This window comes from Megascapheus bottae, chromosome 14, assembly GCF_031878675.1.
Source record: "Megascapheus bottae isolate mThoBot1 chromosome 14, mThoBot2.hap1, whole genome shotgun sequence".
In the NCBI taxonomy this organism is placed as follows: Eukaryota; Metazoa; Chordata; class Mammalia; order Rodentia; family Geomyidae; genus Megascapheus; species Megascapheus bottae.
Window position 1 is genome coordinate 25,311,968 of NC_143522.1, and position 14,137 is coordinate 25,326,104.

The 14,137-nt window shown below is 38.8% G+C and overlaps 1 protein-coding gene across 1 annotated transcript in view; it reads left to right on the forward strand.

Moving 5' to 3' along the window:
- The window catches only part of Unc79 (unc-79 subunit of NALCN channel complex), a 218,645-nt gene that overhangs the window by 129,712 nt on the left and 74,796 nt on the right, over positions 1-14,137 (forward strand). The window contains exons 23-27 of the mRNA XM_090344746.1: positions 1,086-1,243; positions 5,380-5,561; positions 6,871-7,072; positions 7,923-8,102; positions 9,603-9,668. Of these exons, the coding sequence (XP_090200872.1) occupies positions 1,086-1,243; positions 5,380-5,561; positions 6,871-7,072; positions 7,923-8,102; positions 9,603-9,668 (788 nt within the window). The remainder of the gene's footprint in view (positions 1-1,085; positions 1,244-5,379; positions 5,562-6,870; positions 7,073-7,922; positions 8,103-9,602; positions 9,669-14,137) is intronic.

Genomic DNA, 14,137 nt, shown 5'->3' on the forward strand with positions numbered 1-14,137 from the left:
CACATAGCTGTTGAACTATTGTGATCCTCTTCTAGGACTATCCTCGACATACAACTAATTATTGCAAATGAGGGAAAACATGGAGTCTATGATTCTTTGGGTCTGGGTTACTTCATTTAGTATGATTTTTATCATCAAATGTTGTCTTATTCCTAGTCAGGGTAATGCTGGGAGTCGGGAACGATTGTTCCTGGAAGTGCTGTGCTGATGTCCTTCATTCTGAGATTACAGAAGGGGATCTCAACAGCCATATTCTCTTGGACAGCGGTGTCCTGAAATCCTTATGTTGGGATCATACACCAAGTTATAGGCCAATCGCTGTTCTGGATATTGAAATACTTTAACTCATATTTTGTGTTTCCTCTTATGACAGGAAAAGTGGAGAAGCTTGAGTGACAATCATATTAGTTCTTGGAGAGGTTACTAATAGATAAACATTTGTTCTTTTCCATAATAAGGGGAAAGAGCTGCTGGACAGGCAAAACCAATAAAGATTTTTTTCCAGATATTCACTGTACAAGCACAGTTAGAAATCGCTTACCACCACCATGGGGCTGGGAGTTTGGCCTAGTGGTAGAGTGCTTGCCTAGCATGCATGAAGACCCGGGTTCAATTCCTCAGTACCACATACATAAAAAAAAGAAAAAGCCAGGAATGGTGCTGAGGCTCAAGTGGTAGAGCTCTAGCCTTGAGAAAGTCCAAGGACAGTGCTCAGGCCCTGAGCTCAAGACCAGGACTGGCAAAAAAAAAAAAAAAAATCACCACTTAATTGTCTTAATATAGTGGTATAATTTTGTACATTATTTAAGTTATTGTTCACTTATGTAGCTGAGTTTAGAAATTGATTAAAATCTTCGTTTAAAATATATTGTCTGTGTATAATGTTACATAAAATAATTTCATCAAACACAGAACAAAACCTAGGAAATATTTGTCACAGGATTGGTAGCTTGTGGATGAGTGCAATTTCAACAAATGCAGCCCGACTGGATGCAAACTAACTACACTTTCCATAAATTAAGACATTGGGATTTCTTTTTCTGGACTGTTAACTGTAACTGCTTTGGTTCTTCTTGGTTCCGCAGCCTGTGGAGAGTTGTCAAGTCTGAGTTCTCCCAGCTGTCCTCACTGGCAGTCCCTCTCCTTCTCCATGCCCTGTCACTTCCTCATGGTGCTGACATCTTCTGGACAATCATAAATGGCAATTTCAACAGCAAAGACTGGAAGATGAGGTTTGAAGCAGGTATTTCTATATTAGCTTAACAATTCCCTAGGTCACAAGGTAAACCAGATGTACACTTTCATTTTTTTACATTACTATTATAAAAGTGATGTTCAACAGGATGATGGTTGCATAAGTCAGGTAAAGAGTATATTTCTTTTTGGACAATGTCATCCCTTCCCCCGCTCTCTCCCTGTGTTTCCCTACCACAGTATAGTGAGTTCTCAACATCGTATCTCGTGAGTACTATTGCTGCATTTGTCCATTCTTTGTCCCTGTATTTCTGTGCCTCCCCTTGTCCTCCCAAAGACAGATAAATGAGCAAACAACACAGAAAGAAAATCAAAACAATGAAGAAAAAATCTTCTGGTTTCAATTTTCTGAAGTTAATTTCAATAAATACTATTTTACATGATCAGAGGCACATAGGCATTGTGCCTTTGTGTTTTTCTCCTAAGACAGATGTATAGTTTTGACATTTATTTTTAGCCATTATTTCTTTGGGTGGAGGTGGGGGGAGTTTCAGTCATAGGACTTGATCTCTGGGCCTTGAACGCTGTCCCTGAGCTCTTCAGCTCAAGGTTAGCACTCTACTACTTTGAGCTAAGTAGCTAGGATTACAAGTAGGATTATGCCCAATTTAGCCTTAATTTCCCTTCCCATCCTTGTAAAGGGAATTTTCATGCTGGTATTCTTTGCTGGTTCCATTTAGATGAGCTTAGATGCAGTGTGGTCTTTAGGAGGATTCTCACCATGTTTGCCAAAGTGTAATTACTCCTAAACACACATAATTAACTTCAAGCCTTCTTTAGTCCTAGTTGGGTCCCAGCTTGGGTTATAAATAATATGGCAGCCCACATTACTATTTGCATCTGAGTTACTTTCCCCAGAATATTGAGCCCCACCCCTAGACCTATTGACTCCTCACCTTAAAGGAACAGGTATCTAGATGTCTGATAAGTTCTCTAGGTAACTCAATGAAGTTTGCTGATACCTAAATTTATATACTTGCCATTGAGAAACTAGGTCTCTGCTACTCTAGAGACCTGATCTGCACTGGACCTGGTACAGTGCTGATTAAAATTTCCCAGGGCATAGAAGAGCAAGTTTTCTGAGAAAGAAGTAAGAAAGGAACTTGGGTGTGCTTTCTTAGCCTCATATCTGCTGGCTCACTGTCCCTTCATTCTGCCAGTACTTCCCTTGCCAAGGGCAGCAAGCAGGTCGGCATGCTAGGGTCTAGCTCCCTACTATGTTAGAGTCCAAACATTTGGCATAGTAATGATATTCTATCAGGTTGGTTAACCGTGACATCTTGGTGTTCAGTTTCCTAGTAACTTCAGAGAGTGTTTGCTTTTTGATACTCATGTGATCCCACAGGCAAATTCATGGATATGATTGTTAATTCATGATGTTATGAGGAATTATATGTTAATCTGTAACTTTAGTTTCTCAGCCGGAAGCTACATGATATTTGCAACATTTCATAGGAAATGTGGCAGTTAAATGCAAATAAGCAGGATAATACTTAGGCTTTTAATTCTAAAGTATGAGATTGTTGCCAATTAAATTTTTTGAATTATAGCTCTGATGATATTACTTTTCAACTAAAACAATGTAATGGATTCTCAGTACCTAGAAAATAAAGTTCAGACTCTAAACAGACACACATAGCCTCCCATAGCTGAACTATTTTTTTTTGTTTGCTAATCCTAGGGCTTGATTGAACTCAGGGCCTGAGCACTCTCTGTACTCTTCCTCATACCCCCACTTGAACCATACAGCTGACTTTCTGGTTTTTTGGTAAATTACCTACTGGGGCTGGCTTCGAACCTCAAAGCTCAGATCTCCATGTCCTGAGTAACTGGGATAACAGGGGTGAGCCACTGGCACCCAGCCCCCCTTACACTCCTCCTTTTATACATTTTTCATTGCTTTCTGATTTTCTTCCTCCATACCCTGGCCATTCTGTACTCTCCATTTGAAACCCTCTTTCCTTCAATGCCCTGCTCAAATACTACCTCCATTTGATCTGTCTCCAAATGCTGTCACTGAGGTCTGCTTTCCCCTTGCCAGAAAGTGGTTCTTTCCTTATCTCTCATGGCGTTTTATTTCCCCCCCCCCCCCCCGCCTCTCTCACGTGCTCTCTCTTTCTTTTTACCAGTCATAGGACATGAACTCTGGGCCTGGGCACTGTCCTTGAGCTCCTTTTTGCTCAATGCTAGCACTGTACCACTTGAACCACAGCACCACTTCTGGCTTTTTTCTGGTGGTTAATTGGGCATAAGAGTCTCTTCTTGACTTGGCTGGCATTGAACTACAGTCCTCAGATCTCAGAGTAGCTAGGATTATAGGTTTGAGTCACTGGTGCTTGGCTTTATTTGTATCTTGTTGGAAGCAACTGTAGCTCTTTCTATTACATCTCAGCTGTAATTGTCTTATCTCTTGTAGTCATTGGACTCTGAAGTCAGGAGTTATAAGTCTTAACATTTAATTCCATCTCCTCCCAAATACCTAAGATATTTAAGCATATGTATATGTGTGTATATATATGTGTGTGTGTGTATATATACATTATATTCTGTGTGTGTACAAGCACATGCATGCTTGTGTGCATACTAGGTTCTGGTATCATGGTTTGAACTCAAGTCTTTGTGCTCTTGCTCAGCTTACTTTCTCATGACTGGTACTTAACCATTTGAACCACAGCCCTCCAGTTTTGATGGTTAATCTGGCTTCAAATGGCAATCTTCCAGGTTTCAGTCTCCTGATTAGCTCAGCTCATAAGCATTCATTAGTCACTGGTTCCCGAATGTATATATGTATATATATATGTGTGCATATATTTCTTAATATATATTCAAAAATAAATGAACCCATGAAATTTTTGAATAATTACCGTATGTCTTAGGTATTAGAGCAATAATAAGGAAGTTTAATAGAAACTTTCTATTCTTAAGGGTCTCTCAATTGAATTGGTGAGGTCAAATAAAAATATGAAAAAGATTGAAAATGATAAACTACCAAAGAAGATATGTTACATAGCACTGTATAAGCATACAGATATCATATGTAAATTAGTAGTGTATAAACAAGTAGAGGTTTTTTAATTGTATTTTATTGTATTTTATTGGGGTGATATATAAAGGGGTTACTTATATTCTTTAGGTATGATTAGAGTTTTTACTAGAGTTCATAGGATAAAGGTGAGAATAGATTTTATTGAATAGGAAGAAAGTCACTGATACGTTCTTCAAGAGTGGTAATGTCAATAAACAGGGAAGAATAGAAAGAATATTCTAGGTTGAGTATTCAAGCATTTTAATTCATACCATATGATACTGCTTTACTATCTATGATACCTTCATGAGGCTATAGTTTTTGGAATGTCTGGAATAATTCAACATAGGCTGCCCTAATTATTATATTATGGTTTCTGAAGCTCTTGAAAGTATCTGGTCATTTTACATCATGACCTAATAAGAGTGGAGACCCAGAGCCTAGAGTTAAGTGAATATGTCTCCTCTCTTATGTGGCCCAAGAGCTTCCCTGGACTGGCTGCAGGGATGAACAGGGAGACATTCTGAATTGTTTGAAATGTAGCTGGAAGTTAAAACAAAGGAATCTATTCAAAAGTCTTAAAAGACAACTGAGGCTTCTGGACACTGAGTATCAATACTCTCTGCTGCACACATGAACAGTGGGATTTTTTTGGAACTTAAAATGGACACATGAAGCTGGGTGCCATTGTCTCAGGCCTGTATAAAATCCAGGCACTTGGAAGGCTGAGATCTGAGGATTCCAGTTCCAAGCCAGTCTGAGCAGGAAAGTCTGTAGTACTCTTACCGTCAATTAACTGCCAAAAAGTTGGAAGTGGAGCTGTGGCTCACGTGGTGGAACATTAGCATGGAGGAAAAGCTCAGGGACCGTGCCCATGCCCAAAGTTCAAGCCCCAGAACACACTCATTCTCGCTGTGTGTCTCTCTCTGTCCCTGTGTCTCTTTGTGTCTCTGTGTCTGTGTCACTGTCTCTCTCTCTTCCACACACATACACACGCACACACCCATTTTCCATATATTAATTTTTTCTCTGTGGGTTCTGTCTAAATACTGTCAATATGAACATACATACATTTTGAACACTGTATTTTTATATTTCAGTGGAAAAAGTGGCCGTAATTTGTAGATTTCTGGACATTCACTCAGTGACCAAAAACCACTTGCTGAAGTACTCCCTGGCACACGCCTTCTGCTGTTTCCTGACGGCTGTGGAGGATGTGAACCCAGCAGTGGCCACCAGGGCGGGTCTCCTGCTTGACACCATAAAAAGACCAGCGCTACAGGTGACGTGTGACGTGGGGCATCAACTGCAAAGCTGGTTCACGTTTGTACCACCCAATCACTGGCTTCTTCATCACTTGTGTTAGAATTTTAGACTTGCTGTAGCAAAGTATTAAAACACGACAACTTCAGCATATGAAACAATAGAAATTTATTTCTCGTAGTCTAGAGGCTAGGAAGTTCACAATCAATGTGATGACAGCTTCAGTCACTGGTGTGGGGAGGGCTTGCTTTCTAGCTCACAGCGGATGCCTTGCATTGTAAACACAGCCTCTGTTCAGGGCATCGATACTATCATGAGATCTCTGCCCATATGACCTTATCTTTCCTCGTGAATTTTTGAAATTGATGAATTCTATGATTTTTTTTTTCTATGTATGTAGTACCAAGGAATCGAACCTGGGTCTTTGTGCATGCTAGGCAAGCACTCTATCACTAGGCCAAACTCCCGGCCCGAATTCTATGATTTTTTTTTAGTTGGTCACAAACATTCAGACCACAGCATTGCATAAACAGATGCTGCATCGATGATGGTAGTGAGAATGTTAGGAATGGAAATCTCTTTGTGGGTACATTCACAGTGCATTACAATGAAGAGAAAAACAAAGTAGATGAGTGGTAGGGCCATAGTCTAGAGAAGTGGATGTTTCATCCATTCCAACTTCTATTTTCTCGTATTCCATGTTCCACTCCCATTTCAAGAAGACAGGTGGCTGTGTTCTAGAATCACACAACTTAAGATGGAAAGCGAATTTGAAGACCATCTTCCTGTGTAATCTAAAGTGCAGCTTTGAAAGTGCTTTTCAATGAAAACTATGGACATTAAAACAAGATCCATCAATATTGGGATTAAGTGGTTATTAGCTAACACCTAAGAAAATGAGTAGTGTACATTTAGTTCATATTTCTGAATCAGAATTCAAGACACACTCTAGTTAGGAGAAACTCTTCTGCATTATTTTTTCCTCCCATTACTGGTCAGATGACTCATTTTACTTTTTTTTGCCAGTCCAGGAGCTTGAACTCAGGGCCTGAGCACTATCCTTGGACTTTCTCAAAGGCTAGAGCTCTACTATTTGAGCCACAACACCACCTCTGGCCTTTTTTTTTTTTTAATGTATGTGGTAACAAGAATCAAACCCAAGTCTTCATGCATGCTAGGCAAGCACTCTACCACTAGGCCACACTCCCTGCCCTTGACTTTTAAGCATGGTTTGGGAAGTAGTCTCATTTCACTCACTGTCTAGAATACTATCTTTGGAAAATCGTGGATATTTGTGTCTGACATTCTCTCCCCTCCCTCTTTTTCAGGGCTTATGTCTTTGTCTTGACTTCCAGTTTGATACTGTGGTCAAAGACCGACCCACCATACTGAGCAAGCTGTTACTCTTGCATTTTCTTAAGCAGGACATTCCTGCACTGAGCTGGGAGTTCTTTGTCAATAGATTTGAGACACTTTCTTTGGAAGCTCAGCTTCATTTGGATTGTAACAAAGAATTTCCTTTCCCTACAAGTAAGTACAGAAAAAAAACAAAACCCCAAACTTGTAAATAGCCATAATTCCTGTTGTTCCTGCTAGTAAACAGAAGATACTTGGCATGTAGTTGCTTTTTTCCTTTTTTTTTTGTTTCTTTTTTTGTGGGTCATGGGACTTGAACTCTGGGCTTGGGCATTGTTCCTGAGCTACCGCCCTACCCTTGAGCTACCGCCTCACTTCCCATGAGCTACCGCCCCACTTCCCATTTTCTCTAGTTAATTGGAGATAAGAGTCTCACATTCTTTAGTGCCCAGACTGACTTTGAACTGAGATCCTCAGATCTCAACCTCCTGAATAGCTTGGATTACAGGTGTGAGCCACTGCGCCCGGCTTGGCAAGTAGTTTCAATTCCAAGTCAAGTGACTTTGTGCATTCAAATCAATTATTTGAGTGTCTCTTGTACTTATTCATAGATTTAAGTATATTATGATATATCAGATTCCATATTCTTATTTCCTTGAGAACCTGTGATTGTTTGTGATTGTTCATCAAATACTATTCGGTCATTATATTTATAATGTTCACAAGCAATTTTATGAGGTATATTTGCACCATCAAACTCTAGTGTTTATTAATCAGTTGCCCATATTTCTAAGTACATGAAAAAATTCTAAAATTAGATAATTTAGTCTTTAAGTCTAAAATAATAGGTGAGAGAATAGCCATGGTTTATTTAATATAAGACTCATCATACAGGGGGATGGATGACTCACGCACCAGTGAAAGATATCTTTTCATACTGAAACTATACACAGATGGATTGTTTCAAACTGTACCACATAGCCAGTCAAGGAGGATGATAACCTCTTTAATTCCTTCTGCAAAGCCATCACTGCTGTAAGAACCAACGTTGCCAACCTCAGTGATGCTGCATTGTGGAAGATCAAGAGGGCTCGCTTCGCAAGAAATCGCCAGAAGAGTGTAAGATCTCTGCGGGACAGCGTGAAAGGGCCAGCGGAATCCAAGAGGGCGCTCTCCCTTCCTGAGACCCTAACCTCCAAAATTCGTTGAGTATCTTTGTCCACCTTCCCAGGAAATCTGTTTAATGTCTTTCTGAGCCTGACTTGTCGTGTCGAATGTTGACAGAGAGTAGCAGAGATAGCAAACTGAGTTTGTCCAACAAGTTTGGACCTCAGATTCCCTTTAAAAAATCTCCCCAGAGTTGTAAAGTTCATGAGTAACTTTCTGTAGTTTGTGGGTCTAGCAAAGCCATGATCTAGTAATAGATGTTTTGAAATGTAGAAGGCAAAAAAAAAAAAAGAAAAAAATCCACTGATAATGGGGCATGAAACCTAGAGGAAGCATTTGCTTCTAAGTTCTAGAATAGGAAGAGAAAATATACACACGATCATATAATCGAAGTACTTTCTAAATAAAATGCAGATGATGCCTATGCAGCTATGGAAGGGAAGCTAAAATTTAAAATGCATTTTCTTTTCATGAAGCCTTGAAGCAGCCACATAAACCCTCAGACAAACCAGTAATAATGGTTGCTTTCAAAAAAAGAAAAATAAGGCTGAGAAGTTGGACTTTTAGTCAAACTCACCAGATAACTTACAAAAAAAAAAAACAAGTTTCATTACCAGGTTTTTAAATAAAAATTCTATATGTATATACGCACATATATATCTATATATTTATTTTTATAAATCTTTCTTTATATTGCACTTTACTGGGAATAAAAATTTCCTTAAATCACCAAATGACTAGGTTAACTCTAATGTTTAACAATGGTACATGAATGAAATAATTAAAAATGTATAACTAGGTCACCATATTAATGAATGAGTACATTTAAATTGATGAGTAACTTGTTAAAACTATTAAACACTTTAATATTTAAGTAACATAAAGTTAATAAAATAACATCTAAAGCATTTCTTACCCTGTCAGAAGCTCAAAGGTTTGCTTTTTCATTGGCTTTTGTTAGAAACAGCCTTATATAACATAACCATTTTAATCATAATTTTGATTTAATTTTATTATGTTTTTCTCTGTTTTGTGACAAACTATAGGAATGTGGTATTTTGAACTTTGGAACAGTCAAATAGAAAGCTGTATGAGTAGTCAATAACAGTTCTTCAGGGAAAGAAGATAACCACATGTGGCCCTTTCGGAAAACATAGTATAGTTTAAGGTATCAGGGAAAATCCCCCCAGATCCTAGAAACCAAGATTCAGATTCAATGAATTGCCATTTTTATTATGAGTTTTCCAGCACTTGTATTTCCTAAGTTATCAATTTAAGGTATAAAGCTTATTGGTATTGCTTGTTAATTAATTCACATAGCAATTGTGATGATTAAGAATTTAAGTAATGTTGAAGGATCATCTTGAGATCCAAATAAAACCATAAAAATTGTGTTACATAAACATCTTTTATGTGATACTAATTACAAATAGGAAAACTTGTTTCTACTGTCCAGTTGCAGTTAGCACTGAGTGTGTTTTCTAGGCTCAAGTTGTCTTTACTGCTTATTTAAATAGAGTTGTTGTTGATTTTTAAGCTGTGAGGTTGACCAGGCATGAGCAGTCTGCTCCAGCTCTCGGTGGGACCCCCGAACAGACACCAGGTGGGTACTTCTGACGTTAAAGGGCCTGTGCAAGTGTTAGCACAGGTGGACAAGGTAAAGACTTTGGTGTCTCTAACTGGACCAGAGTGATCTTCTTAGGATTTGTGAGCTCTAAAGGGTTTTTCCCCAGATGCTCAAGCATTGGAGCCTCTAAAACAACAATCCTTTCATCTTGTTCTTAGCAGATGACTTTTGATTCATGAACTTTTGGTCCAGTAAGAAGCACCATATTACCTCAGTATGTACCATTTCCCACAGAGCCAAGATTATTAGAACTATACATAGTAGTTATATTTGTATGTGTAAGTACATATACAAATATTATTTTATATCCATCTGCTTTAGGCAAAACATATGTTCCATTTATGTTGTAAAAGGTTATACATTTGAACCGCCATCATCTCCTCATCTTCTTAGCCATTCTTGATTCAACTTTGCATTTTTGTTTCTCGGAAAGCAGTGTTTCCATTGTTTGGAGGACCATAGGGTCATATTCAGCATCATGATAGAATGTTACTTATTATTTGATATTCCAGGACATATTATACTTTATCATGAAGTTTCCTAAGAGTTGAATGACCATTGGCAAGGACATTTCAGACTGAATGTTGTCCACACAGTAGTACCATGATTCATTGGAAAGATTTCAGAAGTTTTCAGTATTTGAGTATTGGTCGAAAATAATCTTGGTAACTATCTCTTACATGTCATTCTATAGATATATCGCTTTTCATCTGAGAATAGTTTTAATATGAGCTTTGCAGAAGGGAATCAGTACTCTCAGAAAGAAAATTTCAAGGAAGGAGATATGGAGATAATGTGCATTTGGTATTAGAAAAAGGACACTCAAACTAGAAGTGAGGAGTGAGAAAAAAGTCTCTAAAAATTGTAAGTGCAGATGACACTGGCAACTAAAAGACTGTAAACTTACTTTTTAAAAATTAATAAAGCAGAAGTAGCAAACATTTGGAATAATACTCTTCCTCTGATTTTCTACCTTGTCTTTACTGTGCAGAGAGAAAGAGAGAGAGAGAGAGAGAGAGAGAGAGAGAGAGAGAGAGAGAGAGGGAGAGAGGGAGGGAGGGAGGGAGGGAGGGAGGGAGGGAGGGAGAGAGGAAGAGAGGAAGAGAGGAAGAGAGGAAGAGAGAGGGAGAGAACAAGAGAAATGAAATAGACAAAAGAGGAAGAAATAATTTCTGATCCCGAGTTTCATTAGAAATGTCAAATCTATTTACTTCTTCAGTGAGGTCTTTTTAAGATTGTTTTTATATATTTCATATTCCTTATTTTGTCTTAGCTTATCTTTTTATCTTAAGGCTTACTTGAAAAATTAGTCTTTAATTATTATTATTCATTTAAAAAATATAACCCAATGGGGCCGGGAGTGTGGCCTAGTGCTGGAGTGCTTGCCTAACACGCATAAAGCTCTGGGTTCGATTCCTTGGCACCACATACACAGGGGGGGAAAAAAACAGAAATGGTGCTGTATATCAAGTGGTAGAGTGCTAGCCTTGAGAAATCTCAAGGACAGTGCCCACACCCTGGGTTCAAGCCCTGGGAATGATGAAAAAAAAATGCAACCCAAGAATCACCTCAGTCTTAGAGGGAAAGTGTACATATATATCTTTATTTTAAGGAGGAAATCCTTCAGGCAACTAATTATTCCATCAAAAAGTTCCCAATGGGAAAGAGGCAACTAACAGCATTTAAATTAAATATGAACTGAAACCTCTATAAAGATAAATTGCATGTAAAACCTGCTTGGATTTGGCAATAGTTGGCTCAGTTTATAAGGTAATTTCAAATTAAATTTTGTCGTCTGTGGGGCTTGAACTCTGGGCCAAGGCGCTGTCCCTGAGCTCTTTAGCTCAAGGCTACCACCCTACCCCTTGAGCCACAGCTCTACTTCCCGTTTTCTAGTGATTAATTGGAGATACGAGTCTCTCAGTCTTTAGTGACCAGACTGACTTTGAACTGAGATCCTCAGATTTCAGCCTCCTGAGTAGCTAGGATTACAGGCATGAGCCACTATGCCCGGCTCTATTTTTTTTCCCCATTATTTACAGGACACTGAATAGTTTAACTTAGAGACAAATCATGCCAGGATAATCATAATATTCTACATAGGGTTTTAACAAGTAAATGGATAGCTACTTAGAAAGCTGAGTTCTGAGTATTGTGGCTTGAAGCCTTCTGGAACAGGAAAAGTGTCTGTGACTACAATCTTTAGTTAGAGTCCAGTTAATCTCCAAAAAGAAGTGGAGCAAGCAGAGCTCAGGGATAGCACCTAGGCTTTGAATTCAAGGACTCGTTCCAGCAAACACGCACACACACACACACACGCATGCATACATGCATGCACTTATGCACACACAAATGGAAACCAGAGAATTTGTTATTTAATGAACATACTTTTATTTGGTCTACCTAACAAGCTTTCCTGTGCAGACCTCTTATTGTTTAGGCTTGAAATAAAGCCTAAACTAGTCTGCAGCAAGACTTAATTTTAAATGCTTTTTAGGTTGAACTTGGCACTAAACTTATAATTTACGACTCAAGCTTAGCCTTTATGTAAGGCCCACAGAAAATAAGACAGAAAATTCTGTTTTCAATGGATGATACTCTCTACAAGGCTTGTAAACAGCTGCATTTCTCTGTGATTTTTATGAGTCAAATCAAATGCCTTTCTACACATAAATAAAATTTATAGATGGTTACAGCTGAAACACTGGAAATGTGCAAATATCCTCATTTCACCAAGGAAGAACTGGGTTTCTTATGAATGGGTGCCCCAGACCTATGGATGACAGATGTAGAGCCAGAGTTTCCAGGCTCTCTCTTTGTAACCTGTTAACTTTTTTAGAATCAGATATAAGGTATGTTTCCATTAATGTTGCCACAACCAGGATTTCTTTGCCTTTGAAATACCTGGAACAGGACTAAAGATTAATTGAAGATAACTCAGCTGTTGCTTTATCAGCAGAGTACTGAATAAATAGTTTCAACAAACTTAGGGTATTTAATTACATTTTGTTCCCTATCCACTGTAATGAATAATTAAATGATACTAAATATATCATAATATTGCATATACAGAGAATGGGGTTTTTTTTGTGGGGGGGGGAGTCATAGGGTCATAGGGCTTGAACTCGGCCTGGGTTCTGTCCTTGAGCTCTTCAGCTCAAGGCTACCATTCTACCCTTAAGCCAAGCCCCACTTCCTGTTTTCTAGAGGTTAATTGGAGATCAGATTCTCAGGTCCTTTTGTGCCTGGACTGGCTTTGAACCTTGATCCTCAGATCTCAGCCTCCTGAAGAGCTAGGATTACAGGCATGAGCCACCGTGCCCAGCTTAGAGAATGTTTTTGCAAACCATCTAACTCAGACTTCACAACAATTCTGGATATATGTAAAATGTTAATTTTGTTTTCAGTTGACATGCAGACAGAAAAACTGATATACTGAGAGGCCTGTGTAATTCTGTCAAAATGGTTTGCTTAAAGTCACCTCTGATTCATTATTTGTTAGGAATACAACTAATACACCCAGGAGACTTGGCTTTCTTTCTTTGTACCACATCTGTCTCTTGCTGAATTCATGTTATGGTATTTCCCCTTTGTGGGACATGGGGATATTAGTCTGGTTGTACAGTTGACCTGGCATTTGTGTCTTCTGTGGTTCAGCTTAAGCCCATAGTGACCCAACTGAACAATCTTCCCCAGATAGGTCCAGAAATGAGGGCCTCCAGGCGGTCCAGGGTTACCCCAGTCTGCACAGGACTTACCTTCTTCCCATCCTATTTGAGCTTGTAGATGAATCTGGACATGTGTTGATCCACATTCAATCTACAAGAAAAAGTGCTCAGTAAAACTCTCGTAGCTGGCTGCTGGTGGCTCATGCCAGTAATCCCAGCTACTCAGGAGGCTGAGATCTGAGGATCGTGGTTTGAGGCCAGCCCTGGGCAGAAAAGTATGTGAGACTCTTATTTCCAATAAACTACTCAGAAAAAGATGGAAGCAGTACTGTGGATTACGTGGTAGAGCACTATCCTTGAGCACAGAAAGGCTAGTGCCCAGTCCCTGAATTAGAGCCCCGGGCTAGCCAAAACACAGGATTTTCTTGTATTGATTGTTCCTGCCTCTTCTTATTCCAAATAACTCCTCCTGTTATTGCAAATCACTTCTTTTTGGCCACTCTTTCTTCCTATAGATGGTTTACAATTAATTCCTTCACTCACTTGCAAAATGACTACTGATCACTGAGGTGCAGTTTACATAGGAATGTTTCTGTGTGAAATTACATTTGGGGAAGTAACTTTTTCTGAACAGACATACGTGCATGCAAATCTACCAGGAAATAAAGAGTGCAAAAATTTTGTCTGAAACATTTATATTCTTAATTGTTTTATGGTTGAGGGAGGGAGATAAAGTATAAGCATCAGTGGGCTCTCACCTAGAATGACAGTACTTAG